This window comes from Lepidochelys kempii, chromosome 2 (genome assembly GCF_965140265.1).
Source record: "Lepidochelys kempii isolate rLepKem1 chromosome 2, rLepKem1.hap2, whole genome shotgun sequence".
In the NCBI taxonomy this organism is placed as follows: domain Eukaryota; kingdom Metazoa; phylum Chordata; order Testudines; family Cheloniidae; genus Lepidochelys; species Lepidochelys kempii.
The window spans coordinates 100,775,495-100,799,658 of record NC_133257.1 but is presented as its reverse complement, the minus strand read 5'-3'; the positions used below and the strand labels follow the sequence as shown (position 1 = coordinate 100,799,658).

Here is a 24,164-nt window from a genome sequence, read left to right as displayed (position 1 = left end):
TTATATTGCTGTTGTAGTCCTGCCACTACTACTTGATGTTGCTGTACATTAAGAGGACAAGCCAGACAAAAAAGTATTATGAAAAAGAAATAGTCAAAGACAAAATAAGGGATTTTAAAAAAGAGGAGCAAATAAGTCGCTCAAAAATCACTAGTTTATGCTGGCCGGGGGTGGGGGAGGTATGCTGCAACACAGTATGCTACCAAATGGGACACTGGGGTTAGTGTCCTGAGCTTGGTTCTTTGCTCCCAGGGCAGCAAGGGCTTGGAGTGCTGTGAAAGCAGCTTGCTAAAGTCTGTGACAGGTGAAAACACATCATGTCATCTTTGCAACCCTACACTGGCTGATGGTTCAAAAAGCCTTTGAGGAATGAGGGAAAAGATAGGGGGGGGAGGGAGAACAGGAGCATGTAGGAGGGCTCCATAAAAAAAATAACACTGTTTTAGATTAAAGCATCCATTGTTTAAAGAATTCATTTGTGATGGTGAACACTAAAAATGTGCCTCTCAGGGTCAGATAGTGTATTTGGAGATCTGTTGTATGCATATTTTATTGTACACATATTCACAAGGGTAATATAAGTTATTTCAATGCAGTATTTCTGATGATTAGGCAGTAAGTACCCCTTTGTAGAAGGATATATTTGAATAGAGTGCAAATTTTTGAATAGAATTCTGGTGACAACATAAACCACAAGAGCAAAATATTTTTCAGAATTCCACTGTGCCATGAAAAAAAGATACCAAATATAAACTAACAGTTTTAATTTATCAATTTATACTAGTTATATCTTATTTGATGTAAATGTAACTATTTTTTCTTCCATGTCTTATGCTACAGTCCAGGAAAAAATGGAAATCTGAATAATCTTGATGTAATAGTGCTATAACTAAAATTCTGCTTGAACAAATAGTAGAAAAAACTTTGCAAAAAGGTTTAAACACCAAAAGGGATAAAGCGTTAAAAATACACACTACCCATATAGACAACATACGTGCATGCCAGAGGATGATCTGTTACTTTAATACTCTATATTAAGGTCATTTGAAAAGTAACGTATGGTAAATTCATGGAGAAAAGGGCCTGATCTACTTCCATTTCTGGTGTCATTAATGGGAGCTGAAAAAGACCCAAAGGAAGTATTTTGATTGTACCATGGAATTTTTACTACCATACTGAAACCACCATTTACTTTCCCATTTTTGAAGAGGAACTCCTCTCGTTGTATCTGAAGTTTTGAATGCTTTTTTATTTAAAAACACTTCTTTGATTGTCAACAGGGTGCATAGGTAATGTTTGAAGAAGTAGCATGACTCACAATCCTGCGACACTTACAAAAATAACTAATATTCTAATAAGAAAAAGAAGACTTTAGAGTTTAAAAATACAGATATGGGGGATTCAGAGTAACAGCCGTGTTAGTCTGTATTCGCAAAAAGAAAAGGAGTACTTGTGGCACCTTAGAGACTAACCAATTTATCTGAGCATGCTCAAATAAATTGGTTAGTCTCTAAGGTGCCACAAGTACTCCTTTTCTTTTTGAGATATGGGGGACTGTCCTCAGGAGAAGTAAATCAAAATGGCAGCTGCCAGGACAGTAATTAGGACTTTGATAATTCTATAATTAAAGTATGTCACGGCTATGAATTCTGTAACAAAAAAACAAAACTTAAAATATCCTGATGTTAGTCACCCTAAGCACCTCATCACAGAGTAACGTTTTCCCATGATTTTTCCAAAATTTAGATCTCTAATGTCCAGTAAAATGGAGTATGTTCTTTCATAAAGGTTTTAAAATATTAGTTAAATGGTATTGCATACCTGAAAACAATTTTTGTAAAATAAATATTTGACATTACTCATAATTCATCATAAAAAACTGAATAATTAAAATATTGTTTGCCATGATTCTTTTCTTTTTTAAATAAAAAGCCCCTAAAATATTAATTATATTTTTTTACTATGGCAAAGCCACAACTTTTCCATTTCTTGCCATGATAAAACATTTTACCTATATTTCCGGGATTCTGATCTCACTGCACTTTTACAATGATGAATACTGTACGTATGGAACATCCACACTGGTGAATACTAGAAGTTATTTAACTGGATGATTTCAGTAAATGTTATGTTTTGTTTTGGCAGTTGAGAAACTATTTAAATTTCAATTTGCCTAAAAAGTCATTAAGACTTATGTAATGGGATTAGTTATGATGCAAATGAGGAGCAAAATCTGATATTTGATGACCTAGTAAACATAGTTCTGTTTCAGTGATACAATATTTTTAAAATATGAAGCATTCTAGGTACATTTTAAAAGAGGAAAAATACATTTTTATAAACAAAACTTGTAAAAACTTACAAAAATCTTGAGTAAATGAACAAAGGTATAGAAATCAGAGAGGGGCCAAAACCTAACTCCCAATTTCTCTGCCCCATCCCCAAAATTTTGAGAAGGTTGGGGGATTTGTGTCTCCAGATCTCACACACATCTCTGTGGTTGTGACTCCAGTGAATCAACAAAACCTAAGGGGGCCTATTTTTTGGTTTGAAAATGTAAAATATTTTATAAACTTATAAGCACGAAATCCAAAAACAAAAACGGGTTGTGTGTAATTTTGGTTTGTCTTTGGGAAGGCAAGACACAACTACTGAAGTTTTGCCTATTATGACTGCCTAAGCCATACTCTAATAAAAACAAAATTAGATCTAGCTCTCATTGGAATCTATGGGAATCTTTCCATTGACTTCAGTGAGCATTCGATAAGACCCATGTCAGCAAATCATTTAAGTATGTCTTAATTCCCACTGATGTCAGTGAGATTTAAGCACATTGAAAATTAAGCACTGCTTAAGTGCTTCACTGAAAAAGGACCAGCCAGCCCCAAGCCTATATTCTTTATGCACACAACTCCAGTTGGAATTTTGGGCGGGCTGGGAACGCAGGATCATGCCTATATATTACATAAATGTATGTATATAGTATATTAATAGAATCCAAATCAGAGTAGTTAATACATCTTAAAAGATTTTTGCAGTACACGTAAACACATTTGTGTAAACTAGCAAAATATTGTACTTTACCTTTCTTTTGGTGTACCAACTCCATGTTTGCCCAATAAGTGAGTATTTAAGTGTTTCTTCATCACAAAGGCCACTCTAAAAAAAGAAAAAAATATGAATTTCAATTGGCTTGTACCAAAACATTTGTAAAAATGGGTGGGGTTATTTTTTTAAACACGTACTTAAGCATATTTTATTGAAGAGGAAATCTAATCAGTTCTGTTAGATCAAGATATCATAACCTATTTTCAAATTTGAAAGTCGATATCATAACAACATAAGTTTACAGATCTACATCAAATCTGGGGTTTTCTTACACAGATATACAAAAAAACAATTATAAAAACAAATCACTTGTCAACATACACAATAATTTTGTTCCTGATTCCCTTTGCAGTTTAAAAACACTTTATGTAATATACTGAAAAATAAATTTATTTTTTACCTATATAACATTCTCTAACCTTCTATTTATTTAACCTTAAAACCTAAAATCCTTCTTTACGTGAGCAGTCCCATTGACTTCAGTAAGAATGCTGCATGATCAGGCCTTTAATCATTACTTGTGTTTGGTCAACCTTCAACATATTAATTATTTAAAGAGACACATAGGGAAAAAATAATATCATTTGTAGTGCTAGGATTTCTTTTTGTGGCTATAGGGAGATAATGTTTGTGATTACATTGTGCACAGGAATTTTGCCTAAGTGGCACCAAGACATCATCAACAACAACAATAAATGTATTACCCGACATTATGCCTTATACCAAACACAAAGCAGTTCAATTACAGTAATTTAATTCTGGTGACATACGTAATGAAAAACATAGGAGCCTACTGAGTAACGTTCTTCCGGTGATAACACCATTAACATCAATTCAAGGATATCATGTGACTGCTTCAAACAATTCAGATATCAGACTGAAACTTCAAACTAAAATGGTTCTCTAGATAAGCAAAAATTTTACTGCTGTAACTTTCAGTGTGAAAAAAGGGTTTGCAAACATTTTTGTTAATTATGTATTACAGCTGTCCTTCATAAAGTTAATTACTAATAGCTGAAAGGCAATAGAATCTATTTGCATATGTACATGAAAGGCATGACATATGCAAAAATATGATTTTAATTAGCATTCTATGATATGAAGAGCTACAAATCAAACTGGCATGTTATAAGATTTTTAACATTAAACGCTGAATTCATCTGGACATGTTTGCACTAATGGACAACGCAAGGACTGTAAAACACTGTAGCATTATGGCATATACGAGCCACAAAAGCCAAGAAAGAGTACTTTTCCTTTACAAATATGTTAATGTATCTTCTCCATGTCTGATCTACTTTGGGCACTTTCACATTATTACAGAGAATCTCGTTTTTGTGAAGCCTTCAGGGTGTAAGAATATAATTCTGTCTTTTTAAAATGATAGTGACTTCATTATTTTTATAAGACGACATTAAAAATACCAGGGACTCATTTTTTTTTCATATGGGATTAACCACAATCTTTAGAAACCTGAATAATCAATCACACTATCTTGATTATTACTATGCAAATGTCACCAGAATTACTGTACATAAGGAAAATAACTGTACTGACATAAAATTCTGTGTTCCAACTGTACAATGAATTCCAAATTTACTTCTGTTGTTTTTGGCAGAAAGCAGAGTCATTTCAACATTGCTGTAAGTTTATCTAACACATTTTAAATTAATATTATTCTTATTTTTAATTGGAAACCTTCATTGTCTCTCTTAATTTTCTAGAAGAAAAATAAAAACTAAGATACTAATGTGTGAGAGCTACACAATAATCAAAGTTGGGGGGAGCACAGCTTGTTATTTACATGGCAAAGTGTCATTATAGTATACTGAATGTAAAAATCTCAATCTCTTATGCAATATTTCCTAGGAAACTTTTTCATCAGAATCTGGGCACTTGAGGGTTCCAAATGAAAAACAAAAATGTACTACTTTTCCCATTTTTGTAATGGAAATAGAGAAAAAGCTGCATGTGAAAATCAAACAGGCAAGGAAGAAGGGGGAAAAGGCCTTATGCAGTATAATAACTGATCACAGCTGAATATCTGCAATGCTCCAGGTGTGAGTAACCATTTTGCTGCTTTTCCATAGCACAAACAAAATGGTAAAACAAAGATGAAAACTGCCACTGTAAATGTTTCAGGAGCCGCCATCAGGTTCCCCTTCAAATGTAATGCTAAAGGGCCTGATACTGAAAAGCTCAGTGCTTCCTGAGACATGTTGAGTGCTTCAGGGGGAGCTAAAGGCATTCACCATACCTCAGATAGTGTTCAACAGTTTGCAGGATCAGGCCTTAAATGATAATGTTGCCATTTTTAAAAGAAATTAAATAGATGAACAATAATTATTATACAATATAATAAATACAGAGAGCACTTACTTAAGGCAAAACATTATTTTTTTCTAGAACTCAGCCTCTACGTCAAGATGATGACTCTGGGCTTCGGAAGTACAACAGCTACAGATTTTTGGGAAGACCCTAGGCCAAGTCCACTGTTATGGGAGGCAATGTCACCCAGGCTCCTGCAATGTTGCCAACTCTTGCAATGTTATTAATAGTCGTGATATTTGGTATTTTTTTCAGAGTCCCAGCTTCTGGAACCAGGTGATGACCTGAAAAACCTTAGCTTTCACTTAAAAAAAAAAAAAAGTGAATTTCTAGCCCTCATGGTTGAAGAGAGATGCTTGAAAATGTGAAACAGTCTCAAAAACCAGAAGTCCAGTAAGAATGCAGATTTACTGCTCTTTAAAATCTCATGATTTGGGGGGGCCTGACCCATGATTTTTGAATGCTTTGGTTTGGCAATACTGCTAATAGTACCTGGGCCTACCAGTCAGCTGCTTGAGCAGAACCAACTCCTTTAAAGAGTAGCTGCAGGGACCACTGGACTCAAGAATAGGAAGCTCACCAGTCCAAGAGTGAGCATGATTTGATGGACTAAGCAAGAAATTAAGAGTAAGGGACTAATCACAGTGCTCTCAAAAACACTTTCTGTGGCATTTGTCTAGTCACGTGGAATTGGTAGCAAAACATTCCACAGATCTATGCCCCTCCCCCCCAGCCTTGCAAAAGATTAAGGCTGCCCCTAACATGAATAAAGTTCATTAGAAGGAATGAATTTAAGATGGAATGCAACCTAGTGTGGCGGCTTTCACATATGATCTCACAGGGGCTATGCACCATTAGAGTGATAGCACTATGGACCAGGCATAAATAATTTCCATTGCAAGTTAACACAAATATTATATATTTTTTAAAAACCCTCTTTAATAAAAGACTTGTGTGACACCGAGGGAGTGAAGTGAATTAAAGATTGACATAGATCATTTATACATGAAAGCTTAGATAGTTACAACTAATGCATAAATAGAAAGTATTAAAGTGTCAGGAAAGGAGTCGTGATCTATTATTCTACTTAAGGTATAAGTTAAATTTTAAAAAGTTATATCAATGACATAATTTGATTTATTAAGTATTATATATGTTGTAAAAAAGTTAGGAAATGTACTGCCACTTTACTTATCTTTTTATGATCAATGAAATATTGCTTTTGTTTTGATAAGACCAGAAGTGGATGGGATTTTTATACAATAGTTAGACAACAGAGTTGCCACCTTTCTAACTGCTGGTAGCCGGATCCCGAGGCCCCACCCCTGCTCCACCTCTTCCCTCAATGCCCAACCCCCTTTGCTGCCTCTTCCCAGACCCCGCTCCTTTTTCTGCCTCTTCCCACAAGGCACCCACATGCTCCACCTCTTGCCCCCAAGTTCCCTCCCCCACTGTTCGCAGCCTGACAAAGAGCCTGCATGCAGGTAGGAGGCGGCCTTGGCTGAGCAGGGGCTGGCACAGGTTAATGACCTGATGCCTCCCCTTGCCCCACAGTAAACTGACTTTTGGTGTCCGGTCAGTACATCATGACCGGACTTTCTGGTCAAAAACTGGGCACCTGACAACCCTAAATGGCACAGAAGCCAAAAACTGGACTCTCCAGGTAAAAACCCAGCTGGGTGGCAATCCTACTAGCCAAGCTAATTTCATGTTTAATAATGTTACAAAAATAAGATACTACAGATTAACGTGTAGAAGTTAAAAACTACCAGGGTGCGGGGGAGGACTTTATGTAATAAATAAATAAATAAATAAATAAATAAATAGAGTTCTCTTGCATGAGAGCATGGAGCTGTGACATAAGAGTCTGTTAAGAAGGTATCCTCTGGCACCTGGCCGTCTCCACACCTGGATGTGCAGACCAGTTAGATGGTCTCGTGTTGGGTGGAAGGGGCCAGGGCCTGACCCCAATAGCAGCAGTTCCAAAGCTTTCATAGTGGTTTCATACTAGCTGCTGTGATAACTACTAAATGCAAATCAAATACTCAAGTTTTACAAGGAAGATCATAACCCACAAGTATCTGACTCTGTTTAAATAAAATGTGTTTCTATAAATAGAAATTTGTTAGTCTCTAAGGTGCCACAAGTACTCCTGTTCTTTTTTGAGGATACAGACTAACATGGCTGCTACTCTGAAACCCTCAAATTAGCTGCTGTGTACACCAGAACAGGGTTTTGCACATATATCACTGCACATTCAAATTTTACAGATCTAATTTTGGTGAATCTTAATTCACCAAACTATGCAGAACATTGCTGCCAAAGGTCACAAATATTGCCTCTATGGCAGGATAGCCTACTCAACAGGTCAATTTAAGACAACACAGTACAGAAATTTGTAAAACTGATTAGGAGCCAAAGGTTTTATACAAATAAGCTGTCTTTTTCCATGCAGCACAAGTCTAAAATCCTGGGAATTTCATGGCTGTTTGCTGACTTTGAAGGGACCAGGCTGGATTGCCAACAACTCTCTTACAGGACTGTACACATGGGACTCAATTTAAAAGTGAACTATCTGACAGGGTTGAGTTTGTTGTGGAAGATATCCACTGATCTGAAAGGCTGCAGGCCTCCCGGGACAGAATGTCAGGTTCTAGATCCTTAGATGGAAAAGTAGGGCTTTTCTGCTGACTCATCTAGCAGCTGGGTGTTTATAACAGGACAGTCTAGCCCTTATGGGTATCTCTACATTGCATTCGGGACCAAGCCTCCCAGCCTAGGTCCACAGACTTATGCCAGCAGGGCTTGCACTAGCATGCTATAAGTAGCTGTGTAAACTTTGCTTTGACATTTAGTTGGGCCTGGAGCTCAGGCTCTCAAGCCTTGGGGCAGGGGGAGAGGCAGGAGACCCAAATATCTTGAGAGATCAAACCCGCACGATCACCTACCCCCAATGCCCCTTAAAAAAACCAGTATGGAAGCTGTCAATGGTGTGCCTTATTTAGCCAGAGAGGATACTATTAATTAACAAACATACACATTTCTCCCTCCCACGCCCTCCTCACCTCCCAGCAGCACTCCCACTCTTGGGGCTGACTCTGGCACAGAGACCAGAAAATTGATCCCGGTCTTGTGAATGGGAGTACAGGCCCTTACAACTCTACAATAGAGCTATTCCTTCAAAGGAGACTTATTATTATTCTTGAATTAAGTCCAAAAAAGCAGAATTTTAGGAAACAGATTTTGTATGGAAACATAATAATCAGCTGAGCAAACTACAACCTTATCTTCTAGAAATCTCCCCTCCTATTTTTTCTGTTTTCTTTGTAAAGGTTCCTTGAATGAAGCTGGGTTCACATGGGGAACAAGTTGAAAAGGAAAATTCTTGGAATATGGCAACATTGGAGGAATATGTCTCTGTACATCGCATGTCCTGGGTATACCTATGTCACTGATCCTGACCCCGTTTGAACATAATTATGGACACGGGATTGTCAATGTGCTGTTCAATGAGCTACATCAATCTACAGAATAATTTACTGTCTGTACCAGACAGATCATTATGGATGAGTTGCACACTATCAATCAGCTCTGTTGTTCCTGCATATTCCTGTGTCTCTCATCATGTTTCAATTGCTGTCCTTCTATCACCAATCTGTGTTGCTCAAGATGTAAAAGAATTATTAGTTGCATGGCCATAAAGTGGTGGTGATAGGCAGGATTGTCTCCTTCCACCTCTTCTGGTATAAGAGTCTTAGGCAGAGAAAAGGAGAGTGGAAAACAAACATATCTCAATTGTTGTGCAACAGCTGGTCTGTGAGTAAGAATTCCCTGACTGGTTTGCCCATTCAGCAACTGGTGATACAGAATCCAAATCCGAATAGTTATACCACTATGAAAGAAGAGAGCTACACGGAATGAGCGGGAGCTTCTATAGTTGGATACAAGGTAAAGATGGCTAACTAACTGGGACAGTGCTCCATTGTTCCTGGTACATAGAGACCAGTACTGAGGAAGCTGTACCTCCTAAAAGGAGGTAGAAAGCTGCTTGAATAGCAGAACACACGTCCCTTTTGAAATTGGGCTTAGCATCTAAGCCCCTTAGACACTTTGGAAAATGATATGACGTGTCCCACAGTATCTAGAAGAGGTTGTACAATAAAACACTATTGGAGACTAGTATGCAAATGCAGATTTTGATCAATAACAAAGCAAAATGTCATGCATACGAAACATACTTTGGGCCTTGTAAAAAACAACCACAGTAAACTTTGGGATGCACATATGGCATCATGATAAGCACCATCAGACGGTTGTGTCTGCTATTTCAGGACACAACAGAGTACGATCTATTGTTGAAACCAAGGCAAACATTTGCCAGTTTAATGAGATTTACAATAGAATTTACTTTAAAATAAAAAAGTGGATCTTTCTTTGCTGTAGCATTTCTAAAATGAATGAAACGGAGTTTCAAGATTTTATTTTTTCCTTAGAATTTCACTGGAATTAGGAGAACTCTAATATTATTCACAGGAAAATATTATCTAATGAACAGGTTAACTAAAAATTAATGACCAGTGAAACAGGTCAGACAAAAAACAAACACAATGCAATCAATTTTAGGGAACATGTGCCTTTTAATTTTCCCCAAACACCTATGTTTGGCAATGAAACTGAAGGTGTTCATGCATCATTACTAAAAACAACAATCCACTTGAAGAAAATGTTGAACTCAGTGGGCATTTCTTGCAATACAAAATAAAAATGTAATTCATTATTTTATCTTATTTTTGTTCTTAAAGTTGAAAATTTCAGCAGAGGTGACTTGACATGTAGAACATCTAAAGACCAACAACATCATCCATGGTTTTATTATGAATAGAATACATATAAAAAGTTGGGCTATGCCTGTAAGTTCAATTTTAATAAGCAGGAGCCTATTTACAGCACATTACTCACCTGCTTATTTTAGTTTAAAAAAAATAAACATCTCCCCACTTACCTTGCTTGCTTAGTGAGCATATTTAAAAGAGCTGAACAGTGGCAAAAATTTTGAAGTCAAAAGGTGTTCAGTCTGTCAAGAATCCACTTTGCAAACATATGACAAAATTAGCACCATTACAAGATATGTTTGTTTCTATATTCAGAGGATTTAATGAATGTTAAGTGATAACGGTAGGCAGCACAGCTATGTAATTACACTTCAAAACACACCTTACCAAATTACTTCTAAGCTAAAAGAATCACATGTTCTATTATTTTTCCCTGGCTGTCAAACATCTGTATACTGTCACCTCTAACAGGTGTTTGGTAATCTAACAGCTGCACAAAGAACTAAAAAAGCAATGCATTTTGTATCAGTGCTATCACGCTCCCAGTCTACCACAACACAGAACCTGTTTTCATAAATTGTGAAATGCAACCTTAGGCTCAGTTTCACAGAGTGCCTTGTATCAAGAACAGATTATCATCAACGTACAAAAAACTGACAATACCTGAGAACATGATGTTTGTTTGTCATGCTCACTAAGGGTCTCTCAGTGCTCTCAAAATAAACCAAGATTTTCAGGTGTTTGCAACATGAACAAAGAGTTGGCCTACAGATTTCACAGCCCAGAAGATTCCCTGTCTCCCAACACACTCCCTCCCTCCCCCAACATTTCCAAGCCCATACAACTGTGATCTTGTTCCCCCTGTTGACAGCAACAAAGGGGGAAATGTAGTTGGCAACAAAAGACATCAGCCGAGGCATTGTGACCCAAAGCTTTACTGTGAACCTTTATTAGAGGTTTATTTTCATTCACTTCCATCCTCTACATTCCCATCTCTATTCTACAGTATGACCTACTACCTAAAAGGGATGTGTTAGAATGATTGTTATTCACCTACCGCTCTTCTTCACCCACTGAGACAGAATGGCATTACTAGTGAGACGGGTGAGAGGACAAAATTAGTCATACATTTTGGGTGAAATCCTGGCCCCTTTGAGGTCAGTGGTGAAACTTGCCAAGGGTCAGGATTTCACCCAAAACGCATACTGATGTCGTCGTCTCACTTGTCTCACTAGTAATGCTCTGAGTCTCAGTCTCTATCTTCAGAAATGAGCACTCTTTCCCCAAACCAGAATTCAATAGCTAAACAGACGGTGCCTTTAATCTGGCAGTTTCATATTGGGACGCTTGCTCTCCTTCCAATCACATGAAAAATATTTTTTTCTGCTAATACAGAACATTAGCCCAAGGCACTAGGTCATGAGAATCCCAGAATTTCCTGTTCCTCACAAACTGTAAAAAATTGATGAAGGAGAAAAATCAGCAGAGAGGCTTTATGCCACTTCACATAGCGCTTTTCAACTGGGTTTCATACTGTGTCACACTTTGCTCTTCATCAGAATCATCCTTCCAAACCCATCTTTAACAGGCGCTCACATCCACAACCATCTCTATAGTTTCCGTGCCATCCCAGTGCCTGGGTAAGAGGTTCCTTTGTGAGAAACAGCTGGCTTAAGATCCAGATAGACAAGTGTAGGTGAAGATGTCTATCAAAGAATTAACAGGAAGGGTAATTACAGTAAAAGCTTTATCATCTGGCACACTGGGAGAATGGAGGGTGCCAGTAAGTCAAAAATTCTGGTTAACTAAGAGGGAGGGAGTTTGGATGCGGGAGGGGGCTCGGGGCAGGGAAGGGTTTTTGGGGTGCTGGATCCAGGCAGCACTCACCTCGGAAGGCTCCCCGGAAGCAGGAACATGGGCAACCAGGTACTTGACCAGTGGACTGATCTTTCTTAATCAGTGGTGCCATTTCCATTCCCATATATTACCAGATACAGTGTGCCCAGTTTAAGTTTTTATCATACACTTAAAGAGTATGGTTTTGTCTTCAGCAAGTTAAAATAGAGCAAATTAAATTTTAACATGTAGAAATGGGAGTGGGAGGGAGGCACTGAAGAAAACAGCCTGTTATATCTTCGCTGCTGACAACAGGTGCAATCACTGCCGCTGCCCCTTCTTCTGCTTCTAATAATTTCTCTTTCCCACTCCAATGCAGTTTCCTGTCCTTCAGCTTTCTCTGAGCTAAGTTATATAGACATTGTCCTTTTAAAAGAAATATTTTTCTCCTCCTGCACTGCAATGCTGACATTTCTAGGGAATTCCAAGATTTTGATCAAATAATTACAATAATTTACATTTTATTCAGTGCATTGCGTTTTAAGTATACAAAAGTGTTTTACAAACAATTCAAAAAGAGCACCACTGAAATGCACTTATTTCAGGCGTGTAGAGCACCACTATCACTATAATGGGTGAAATGGGAATTCTGGTCTAAGAAGCCAAGAAGTAAACCCAAACTGTCATGAAAGTTCCATGTGATGCTAAGGGTTAAATTTTTTAAAGGCAGACTAATTGTGTTTGAACACACACCTAGTGAAAATTCACTTACTATTGAGATATTTGTAAATTGTTCATTTACATTCACTTGTATTCACAATACCTGATAGGCATTCACAATCAAGGTAATGTAGCATGCAAATGTAAGCATGTTATTGTTTGCTCAATTTTGTATATGCAGGTGAACCCCTTTTTAGATAATGTGGCCCTTACTGTGGTGAGCAAAAATACCTCCATTTTATGGTCGCATGTGAAAGATGCATACATAGTAAATTGTATGGAACATCATGTATCCACTGAAATCAAAGAAAAATGAAGGACCAAGTTGTCCCTGTGCCCTGGTCTACACTAGGAGTTGAGGTCGAATTTAGCAGCGTTAAATCTATTTAACCCAGCACCCGTCCACACGACGAAGCCCTTTTTTTTTTTTTTATTTAAAGGGCTCTTAAAATCGATTTCCTTACTCCACCTCCGACAAGGGGATTAGCGCTGAAATCAGCCTTGCTGGGCCGAATTTGGGGTACTGTGGACACAATTAGACAGTATTGCCCTCCGGGAGCTATCCCAGAGTGCTCCATTGTGACCGCTCTGGACAGCACTCTCAACTCAGATGCCCGCGAACTTTTGAATTTCAATTTCCTGTTTGGCCAGCGTGGCAAGCTGCAGGTGAGTGCAGAGATCATCAGCAGAGGTGACCATGATGGAGTCCCAGAATCGCAAAAGAGCTCCAGCATGGACCAAACGGGAGGTAAGGGATATAATTGCTGTATGGGGAGAGGAATCCGTGCTATCAGAACTCCGTTCCAGTTTTCGAAATGCCAAAACATTTGTCATAATCTCCCAGGGCATGAAGGACAGAGGACATAACAGGGACCCGAAGCAGTGCCACGTGAAACTTAAGGACCTGAGGGAAGCCTACCAGAAAACCAGAGGGGCAAACGGCCGCTCCAGGTCAGAGCCCCAAACAGGCTGCTTCTATGATGAGCTGCATGCCATTTTAGGGGGTTCAGCCACCACTACCCCAGCCATGTTGTTTAACTCCTTCAATGGAGATGGAGGCAACACAGAAGCAGGTTTTTGGGATGAGGAAGATGATGATGATGAGGTTGTAGATAGCTCACAGCAAGCAAGGGGAGAAACCGGTTTTCCTGACAGCCAGGAACTGTTTCTCACCCTGGACCTGGAGCCAATACCCCCCGAACCCACCCAAGGCTGCCTCCCGGACCCGCCAGGCGGAGAAGGGACCTCTGGTGAATGTACCTTTTAAAATACTATACATGGTTTAAAAGCAAGCATGTTTAATGATTAATTTGCCCTGACATTTGCGGCTCTCCTGGATGTACTCCCAAAGCCTTTGCAAAAGGTTTCAGGGGAGGGCAGCATTATTCCGTCCACCATGGTAGGACACTTTACCACACCAGGCCAGTAGCACATAGTCGGGAATCATTGCAGAACAAAACATTGCAGTGTATGTTTGCTGCCATTCAAACAACATCCGTTCTTTATCTCTCTATGTTATCCTCAGGAGAGGGATATCATTCATGGTCACCTGGTTGAAATAGGGTGCTTTTCTTAAGGGGACATTCAGAGGTGCCTGTTCCTGCTGGGCTGTTTGCCTGTGGCTGAACAGAAATGTTCCCCGCTGTTAGCCACATGGTGCGGGGAGGCAAAATGCGACCTTGGAACGAAAGCACATGTGCTGTGTATGTAATGTTAACAGCAAGATTTCTCATGAAAGAGTGTACCCATTGTTCTATAAAATGTGTCTTTTTAAATACCACTGTCCCTTTTTTTTTCTCCACCCACTGCATGTGTTTCAAGGATCACAGGATCTTCTCCTTCCCAGAGGCTAGCAAAGATTAGAAGGCGAAAAAAACGCACTCGTGATGAAATGTTCTCTGAGCTCATGCTGTCCTCCCACACTGACAGAGCACAGATGAATATGTGGAGGCAGACGTCAGAGTGCAGGAAAGCACAAAATGATCGGGAGGAGAGGTGGCGGGCTGAAGAAAGTAAGTGGTGGGCTGAAGAGAGGGCTGAAGCTGAAAGGTGGGGGCAGCATGATGGGAGGAGGCAGGATTCAATGCTGAGGCTGCTAGAGGATCAAACTAATGCACTCCTGCGTATGGTTGAGCTGCAGGAAAGGCAGCTGGAGCACAGACCGCCGCTACAGCCCCTGTGTAACCAACCGTCCTCCTCCCCAAATTCCATAGCCTCCTCACCCAGACGCCCAAGAATGCGGTGGGGGGGCCTCCGGCCACCCACCACTCCACCCCAGAGGATTGCCCAAGCAACAGAAGGCTGTCATTCAATAAGTTTTAAAGTTTTAAACTTTTAAAGTGCTGTGTGGCCTTGTCCTTACCTCCTCCACCACCCCTCCTGGTGCTTCTCTCCTCCACCACCCCTCCTGGGCTACCTTGGTAGTTATCCCCCTATTTGTGTGATGAATTAATAAAGAATGCATGAATGTGAAGCAACAATGACTTTATTGCCTCTGCAAGCGGTGATCGAAGGGAGGAGGGGAGGGTGGTTAGCTTACAGGGAAGTAGAGTGAACCAAGGGGCGGGGGGTTTCATCAAGGAGAAAAACAGAACTTTCTCACCGTAGCCTGGCCAGTCATGAAACTGGTTTTCAAAGCTTCTCTGATGCACACCGCGCCCTCCTGTACTCATCTAACCGCCCTGGTGTCTGGCTGCACGTAATCAGTGGCCAGGCGATTTGTCTCAACCTCCCACCCTGCCATAAATGTCTCCCCCTTACTCTCACAGAGATTGTGGAGCGCATAGCAAGCGGTAATAACAGTGGGAATATTGGTTTCGCTGAAGTCTAACCGAGTCAGTAAACTGCACCAGCGTGCTTTTAAACGTCCAAACGCACATTCTACCACCATTCTGCACTTACTCAGCCTGTAGTTGAACAGCTCCTGACTACTGTCCAGGATGCCTGTGTACGGCTTCATGAGCCATGGCATTAAGGGGTAGGCTGGGTCCCCAAGGATAACTATGGGCATTTCAACATCCTCAACAGTTATTTTCTGGTCTAGGAATAAAGTCCCTTCCTGCAGCTTTTGAAACAGACCAGAATTCCTGAAGATGCGAGCGTCATGTACCTTTCCCGGCCATCCCACGTTGATGTTCGTGAAACGTCCCATGTGTTCCACCAGTGCTTGCAGCACTATTGAAAAGTACCCCTTGCAGTTTATGTACTCACTGGCTTGGTGCTCCGGTGCCAAGATAGGGATATGGGTTCCGTCTATGGCCCCACCACAGTTAGGGAATCCCACTGCAGCAAAGCCATCCACTATGACCTGCATATTTTCCAGGGTCACTACCCTTGATATCAGCAGATCTTTGATTGCGTGGGCTACTTGCATCACAGCAGCCCCCACAGTAGATTTGCCCACTCCAAATTGATTCCCAACTGACCGGTAGTTGTCTGGCGTTGCAAGCTTTCACAGGGCAATTGCCACTCGCTTCTCAACTGTGAGGGCTGCTCTCATCTTGGTATTCATGCACTTCAGAGCAGAGGAAAGCAAGTCACAAAGTTCCATGAAAGTGCCCTTACGCATGCGAAAGTTTCGCAGCCACTGGGAATTGTCCCAGACCTGCAACACTATGCGGTCCCACCACTCTGTGCTTGTTTCCCAGGCCCAGAATTGGCATTCCATGGCATGAACCTGCCCCATTAGCACCATGATGCCTCCATTGCCAGGGCCCATGCTTTGAGAGAAGTCTGTGTCCATGTCCTCATCATTCTCGTCACCGCGCTGACATCGCCTACTCGCCCGGTTTCGCTTTGCCAGGTTCTGGTGCTGCATATACTGCTGGATAATGCACGTGGTGTTTAATGTGCTCCTAATTGCCCAAGTCATCTGAGCGGGCTCCATGCTTGCTGTGGTATGGCGTCTGCACAGAAAAAAGGCATGGAATGACTGTCTGCCGTTGCTCTGATGGAGGGAGGGGCGACTGACAACATGGCTTACAGGGTTGGCTTACAGCGAATTAAAATCAACAAAGGGGGTGGCTTTACATCAAGGAGAAACAAAAACAACTGTCACACAGAATGGCCCCCTCAAGGATTGAACTCAAAACCCTGGGTTTAGTAGGCCAATGCTCAACCCACTAAGCTATCCCTCCCTCTGGTATTTCAGGCAGGACTTCACGGAGGGAGGGACGGGGGAGCAAATGAATACAACACAAATCTGGTCTATTTCTTGTTTTGATCCACTCCATCTATCTTTTACATCTTTGGCTGGCAGCAGACGGTGCAGAAGGACTTTAAGCCATCCACATCTCCTGCTTGCTCACCGTAAGATGGTACAATAGTACTGCCTGCAGAACTAAAGAGAATGACCTGGTCGAGTCACTCCTAATTTAGTCCCTCCACCCATATCTGCCCAGGTGCTCCTGACCGACCATACCGAGGTGGCCAGGGGCACCTCTGACATGCTGAGCATGGTTTTCAGGCCTATTGTACCGTCTGCTGCCACAAGGCAATGGGTTGCTGCTGCTGTGTAGCAATGCAGTACCGCGTCTGCCAGCACCCTGGAGACATACGGTGACAGTGAGCTGAGCGGGCTCCATGCTTGCCATGGTATGGCGTCTGCACAGGTAACTCAGGAAAAAAAGGCGTGAAACGATTGTCTGCCGTTGCTTTCACGGAGGGAGGGAGGGAGAGAGAGCCTGATGACATGTACCCAGAACCACCCGCGACAATGTTTCTTGCCCCATCAGGCACTGGGATCTCAACCCAGAATTCCAATAGGCAGCGGAGACTGCGGGGACTCTGGGATAGCTACCCACAGTGCAACACTCCAGAAGTTGACACTAGCCTCGGTACTGTGGAAGCACTCCGCCGAGTTAATGCACTTAATGCACTTAGAGCATTTTGTGTGGGGACACACACAATCGACTATATAAAAACGATTTCTAAAAAACTAACTTCTATAAATTCGACCTAATTTCATAGTGTAGACATACCCTGTGAGAATCTGAACTCACAGTTCCATATAGTTATCAATGTAGATAGGTCTCAGGTTTGAAATACTTTAAGTCACTCCCTCCAAGAATTATAACAATAATCCACAATAACTTCCTCCTTCAATGTAGAGAACAAAACTAAAATAAAATAAAAAAATCAGAATTTTCACAATTAGCTTCATTCCTGAGATTAGCAAAGACACCAACAACCATGACTAATTGGATAAAATGTCTACATTTTTATGTACTGCTGATACTAAGGACTCAGAGGTAGAAAGTAGTTTGTTAACCATGTGATTTTATAGCGTGGACTAGAAGTTGATTCTGTAAGCAGCAATAGCAGATACAGAATGCATGGAGGAGGGGAGTTGATTTTATAACAGTTACAAAGAAAAGAGTCCAAAATACTAAGCAGGAAACAAATGGCTGGGTGAAAATGCTATATTATAAAATTATTATAAAAACCTTCAAATTGCTCTTCATGGGGGAAAAAAGAGCCCAGTTTGCCAGTTAACCTGACAGTGCACAGTTCTGTGATAATAAGATCAAAGGAACCTGTAAACCCAAGGCTCTAATTTTCTTATGGCGAGTGTGTAATATTTTGCAAAGTAAAATTGACTGAGATGGAAGCTATTTTGCATGGTACAGTGGCGATGGCTAACAAATGAGAGTTTTGTGGGCTGAATGTTAGTCCCCTGCCTCATCTGCCACCCCTAATGACAGCAGCCACCTGCTGTTTTATTGTCACAGCTGGAGCCAGTTCACACTCCTTGGTGCTGAGCTCTGCCCATGAGCGCCAAGCTCTCGCCTCGCCTCATTACTTTGATGAACTTTTTATGGTCAGCACCCATGAAGACCTCATCTAGGACTATGCAACCTAGACCGGCTTCAGGGAGTGCTTCCAGCTAGCAGGAGGTGATAATACAGAGTGACACTAAGGCTGCTACTGTCTGTCACTTTGTCAAGAAGTCACTGTACTATACTTTTGACTCTACAGGGCCCTCAACAGGTAACATGCCATGAAATTCTCACATATAATAATGTTCTCTTTCTTTCTCTTTCACTGCAATATAAAGCTCATATCACACTGGCAAAATGAAATGTTTTTTAATGGTAGATGTTACTATAAAAATCTAATGTTCTGTTTATGACTGCAACTATGGAATTACAAATTTCTACACTCTCTAGATACAAATCCCCTGCCTTACTAGAAAATATCCTGCTATTACTAAAAAATACCAACCAAACAAAAAACCCCAAACAAAGAAACACCACCACCAGCAACATAAAAGCAACGTTTTAAACCTCATTAACAAACATATTTAAGACTAACATTTACAACTTTTATTTTACGGGTGTGGGGGTTGTTTGTTTATTTTATTAACCTAAACAGTGGTAAGCATAAAAGAAAAAAAAAATCACAAATTAGTTAAATTCAAGTTACTGTCCACATGAATCCACAACGGAAATAAATTAAAAACACTAAAAAAAAGAATACTTATTAAACAGGAATGTATTAAAACCATGATAACCAAGACAAATTTTTATTTACTTCTTTTTACTCAAACATACATATGAAAGTCCGTGTCCGTCTCTTTCCTGCTATTTTAAAACAAATAAATTCATTCGTATTTTTAAAAATCTTACCCTAACAAAAAAACAAACAACAAATCTTGAGATACCATATTCATAATTAATATTTTCAATCTCTATCAGGAACTTTCTTATTTTGAGATATTTATAACAAAGTGTTTTATACTTGATTACTGGAGTTTAACCCAAGGTTTCCTTTCACCGGGAAAATAATTTTGTTGGTGTTAACACAGCTTTACATTTGTTCATATTTACATGTATCATTAAGATTAATATATGTGCTATTAATAATAATTTCATTAGCATTCTGATATCATCAAATAACATTTTGAGTTCTGAGTGCCTGTAGGCTGTTATAAGCCTTAAAAACAGAACATTTTCACTATTCATTGTGTAGCAATCCAGCTGATCAGTTTTGACAAATTCATGCAATGTTATAAGCCATTAAACTTGATTAAGTTTCATTTAGAAATTCCACCAAAAAATGCAACTTTTTTTGTATAAACTACTTATTATACCCATTTCTTCCCCACCCACCTGAACCCAAGCAGAAACAGTGTGCTCCCTTTTGTTGAACTCAATTTTCAAATTTCCCATGATTGCAGTGTTCAAAATATTGGTATTGAGGGTAATGATCCAGAAAGGGCTAAGCACCTCTAAGGTGGTATGGATTGCCCTCAACACCCATGAAAGACAAACAGAGTTGCGAACACCGAGCATCTTGCAGAATCAGGCCCTAACTTAAGGGGCAAGAGAGTAGGAACCTTAAAAATGTTGCTGAGCATGGACATTATTTTACAGCTGTACAAAACAAAATAACTTTACTTTGATTACAGAAACAAATTTCTGGAAATGTCCTTACATGCACTCTTCTTTACAAGCATTAATTTAATATGGTCTAAAATATAGTTTAAGAGATAGAAAAACTATCTCAGCAAAGGGCTCAATCCTGAGAGATGCTGAGCACCTTCTACAGGTTGCTGAGCTCCCTTCAATAGAAATTGAGGGCACATAGCACCCTGCAGGATAGGGCTACAAAATTTTTTTTTTTTTTTATTTCACAAACAAGTGAAGGACAACTAGATGAGTTAGTTATTTTGAAGCTTCATATCCACTCTTTTTTTAAATAAGCCCAGGTGACTTTTTTAAAATGAGGATAAAAATGCAGCAAGATTAGAAGCCCTATTAACTTGAACACTAAAATTACCCTGTGTATATGCTTATCTTAATTACGTTTAGATGAAAACCATTTGCATGTAAGGTGACCTTCAGACAATTTTTGTTTCTTTCATATGATTCTGACTGCCTCTTTTGTTGGCTACCTACTTGGTCTGTTAATATTAATTATGTTTTGTATCCACAAACTACTGTAAAAAAGACGATCCTGCTCCCACTGACTTCAAATGGTTTTTTTTTTTTTGCCACTTGTCAAGGATTGGCCCTAAACAATACACAGTTTAGTAGAATCTCTTCTTGTAAACACAACACACAAACGCAATCCATTACATAACACTTTATTCCCAATATCAATGTTCTATTTTGCATTTTCCCCCTAATAGGAAAGGAATTTAAACAAAATAGATTCAACATTCTAGTAAAAAAAAAAAAAAAAAAGGATTTTGTCATCACTATTTCACAAATACAATTTCCCTGTGCACTCAGATGAATATCTTCTTTATAATCTGCTCATCTAAAAGAGCCTCCAAAATACACATTTGCATCTTGGCATCTGCACTGGGTATGTAACCAAGAGAAAATTGGTAATATAGGCAAAAGGAATTCCCTTCTTTTGACTGTAAGGAGTAAAGTAACTGTCAAAAGCTTAATATGGATGGTCCACTTTGTACCTTATTTATCAGCAAAGATACAGCTAGATCAGTGTGCAGTGGACATTATGACGCTGTTTCCATAGTGTAATATAGGTGAATTGCTTCGGCATAATGATCAATGGCATCAGCATACTGATCTCATTCTACTGCTGACAGTTTATTTAAAAAGAAAAAACTGAGCAAAAACTTTGCTCATGGATAATAAAAGCAAAGGGAGTAATACAGGTTTGGGGACACCTCACAGTTAATCTTTTGCTATGTTAAACATTATTTTCTCTCTCTTACCAGTTTCTAATCCATAGCAGAACTTTACCTCTTCATCTAAAACTGTTTGGTTTCTTTACCAGCATCCTGAAAGGGACTTTGTCAAAGTTGGGACTTTGTCCAAACAAGTTATGTTCACTGATTCTCCTAAGTCCATTATTTTGTTTATAACAGTTACATATTTATAATAGAGACATTTTCTTTGCGGAAGTCATGCTGGCTTTGCCTATTATATCATGAACATCTATGTGTTTTATAGTTCTATTTTTAAATTATAAATTTCAATTTACCTGGTATTTAACTTAGGCTCACCGGTCTGTAATTCCCAGTATTCCACTACCATCCCCTGTGTGCTTTTATTTACTTTTTTTAAGTAAAGTTTACTCTCCATACCCTTTCAATCCTAAATTTTCCCCATTGTGACTACAAAGAGTAGTGCCAGTTGTGGTGATCGTTTTGTACTACTTATCGGGATAAGGACAACAAACTGTTTACAGATGATAATAACTTTTGGTCAGAATCAAGTTGAGCTGGGTTTGAACAGGCAGCCTAAAGGTGACAGGATCTGTATGCAATGACTAATCCCCTGAGACATCCAGTCTCCTGAACTATAACTTCCTTAAAGCTGGTTCCTTAACCTATCCTCTTCTAGTCATGCTACTATACGCTTAAGATGATAAGAAAAGGGGAGCATCCTAAATTTTCCATTTAAATCCCCAGGAAATGGAACAGTCATGGCAGAAAGTCACTGATCATGAGCTGATCTACAGCACAGGCGCTTCCAAAGGCAATCCTACAAAAACAGAAACAGGTGTGTAACTAGTCAGACCTATGTCAATACCCTACCCTGCCTGTTGTTCTTCATAGAAGGAGAACAGAGAGCACTTTTAACATATATGGAAAGTGGATTTCTCGTTGTACTGGCCAGGAATGTGTGTGGAATAAAAAAGAACTGGACCGGTATGCCTACGGTTGAAGAAAAACATGTCCATGCTTAATATATTGGAGAAATTGTTCAAGAATAATCCATCCTTTAAAAAACATGTTATCTTTGTAATGCTGCCAAGGTCAGTGTCAGTTTGAGCAATTAGCCACTTAAGTGTGAATCAGATCTGCCAAAGAGCTATTTTCTTTTTGCATAAGTATATTTGTGTGTCTGTGTGTTGGTGTTCATGCATCAGTGGAATTCAGTTGTTCATGCCAGGTCCCCTTATCATGCTTTTCTGCCTCTTTGAACTTGCACATTCCTCCGCGATATGAAATGGACATGTGTCTGGTGATAATGCCAAGATACTTGTGTTCACAAGGAATGATTTTGTGTAACTTGATCCGAAATAGCTTATTATATGTCCATTTCAAGTTCATTATATGACCCCTTCTTCCTGCATAATGTTGCAGAAGACATCCCCAAAATAAGTCCTAACATTGCAGCTACCTCTAGGAAGTACTGATAGATACGGGATGCAGCAAGAAATAAAGTCACATTGCTATACACCTGACTCTACTGTTTCCCGTCCCTAGCATTTTTGTAGATTTTTCAATGTTATATCCCTTTCTGGTTAGCTTACAAGCAGGAAAAGCATAATTCCAAAAGGATATTTTTCTAAGAAACAAACAGAAAAAGTATATGTAATATACAGTATGGAAGTAAACAAGATATTCCAGATAAAGACAGCAATAGTGTGAAATGCCTTTCACAACCTTTCAGAATGCAGGAGTTATTGCCATTGGAATTACCTGAATGAATACCAATTAGAGAATTTCACATATCTTAAAAACACTGACAACTTATTGGGAATTTACCATCATCTATGCTAAAAATGCATATTATGTTTCAAGCAATATATTTAAACAGCCTGCTTAGACTTTACAGATTTTATTAATTTCCAAGTAAACTTAAGGCTCATGAAAGTAAAGGACCAACATCACTGTCTTGTGTAAGCAGGCACTGTGCAAGCCCCCCAATATAGCTCTTCCAAAGAACCTCAAAATCTGGAACTAGTACTTCCCTTGAACTCCCAATCTTGCTCTTGCTTGAGCAAAGATTGTGACAAACTGTGTGGAGATTTTATTATGCTCTTAAATATGGTCTCAACTGAGACCCTTTACATTTTCACTAGCAATTTAAACCCAAAATGCCAGAGGAGAGAGCCTGTTGTACTTATCCATAAGCATCTCCTAACCCCTAGACTTTGTTGAATAAACAGCTTAAGTAATTTTATCTAGAAGCTAAGATGGTGTGATCCCATTTACTTTGAGACTGGAGGCCCAATTCTCACTTGCAGACAGTGTTGCAAATCACATCTCCATTACAAATATGGCAGTTCTGCTCCAGGGGGAATTCAGGTGCCTCGGATGACAAGCAGCATCTTCCCTTTGGGGATTCCACCTGAGAAGGGCAACCTTCAAAATCATATGGGGCTCCACAGGCGCCCCGTCAGCAGTGGCTGCTTGAGAGATGCACTGATTCACCACACAGCCGCACTCTTCCTATACCCAAGACAGGACCTTCAGCAGAGCAGGAATTGCAGGTAGATCACATCACTTTGTCCCTGCTTTTCATGCGCTTTCTGCCAGAGAAAGAAGGAAAGACACACAACCTTAGTTCACTGGCAGAATCTGGTCAGTGAATTCTACCCAGTATTTTCAGGTTCTTAGTAAACTTCATTTACAAA

General features: G+C 39.6%; 1 protein-coding gene across 7 annotated transcripts in view; it reads right to left on the bottom strand.

Moving 5' to 3' along the window:
• ZNF407 (zinc finger protein 407) overlaps positions 1-24,164 on the bottom strand; it is a 463,568-nt gene that overhangs the window by 274,373 nt on the left and 165,031 nt on the right. For all 7 annotated transcript variants that reach the window (XR_012157273.1, XM_073331771.1, XM_073331772.1 and 4 more), the window contains exon 4: positions 3,085-3,159. Coding sequence is in view for 6 of the 7 variants with exons in the window: in XM_073331771.1 (XP_073187872.1) it covers positions 3,085-3,159 (75 nt within the window). In the remaining variant the exon portion in view is untranslated. The remainder of the gene's footprint in view (positions 1-3,084; positions 3,160-24,164) is intronic.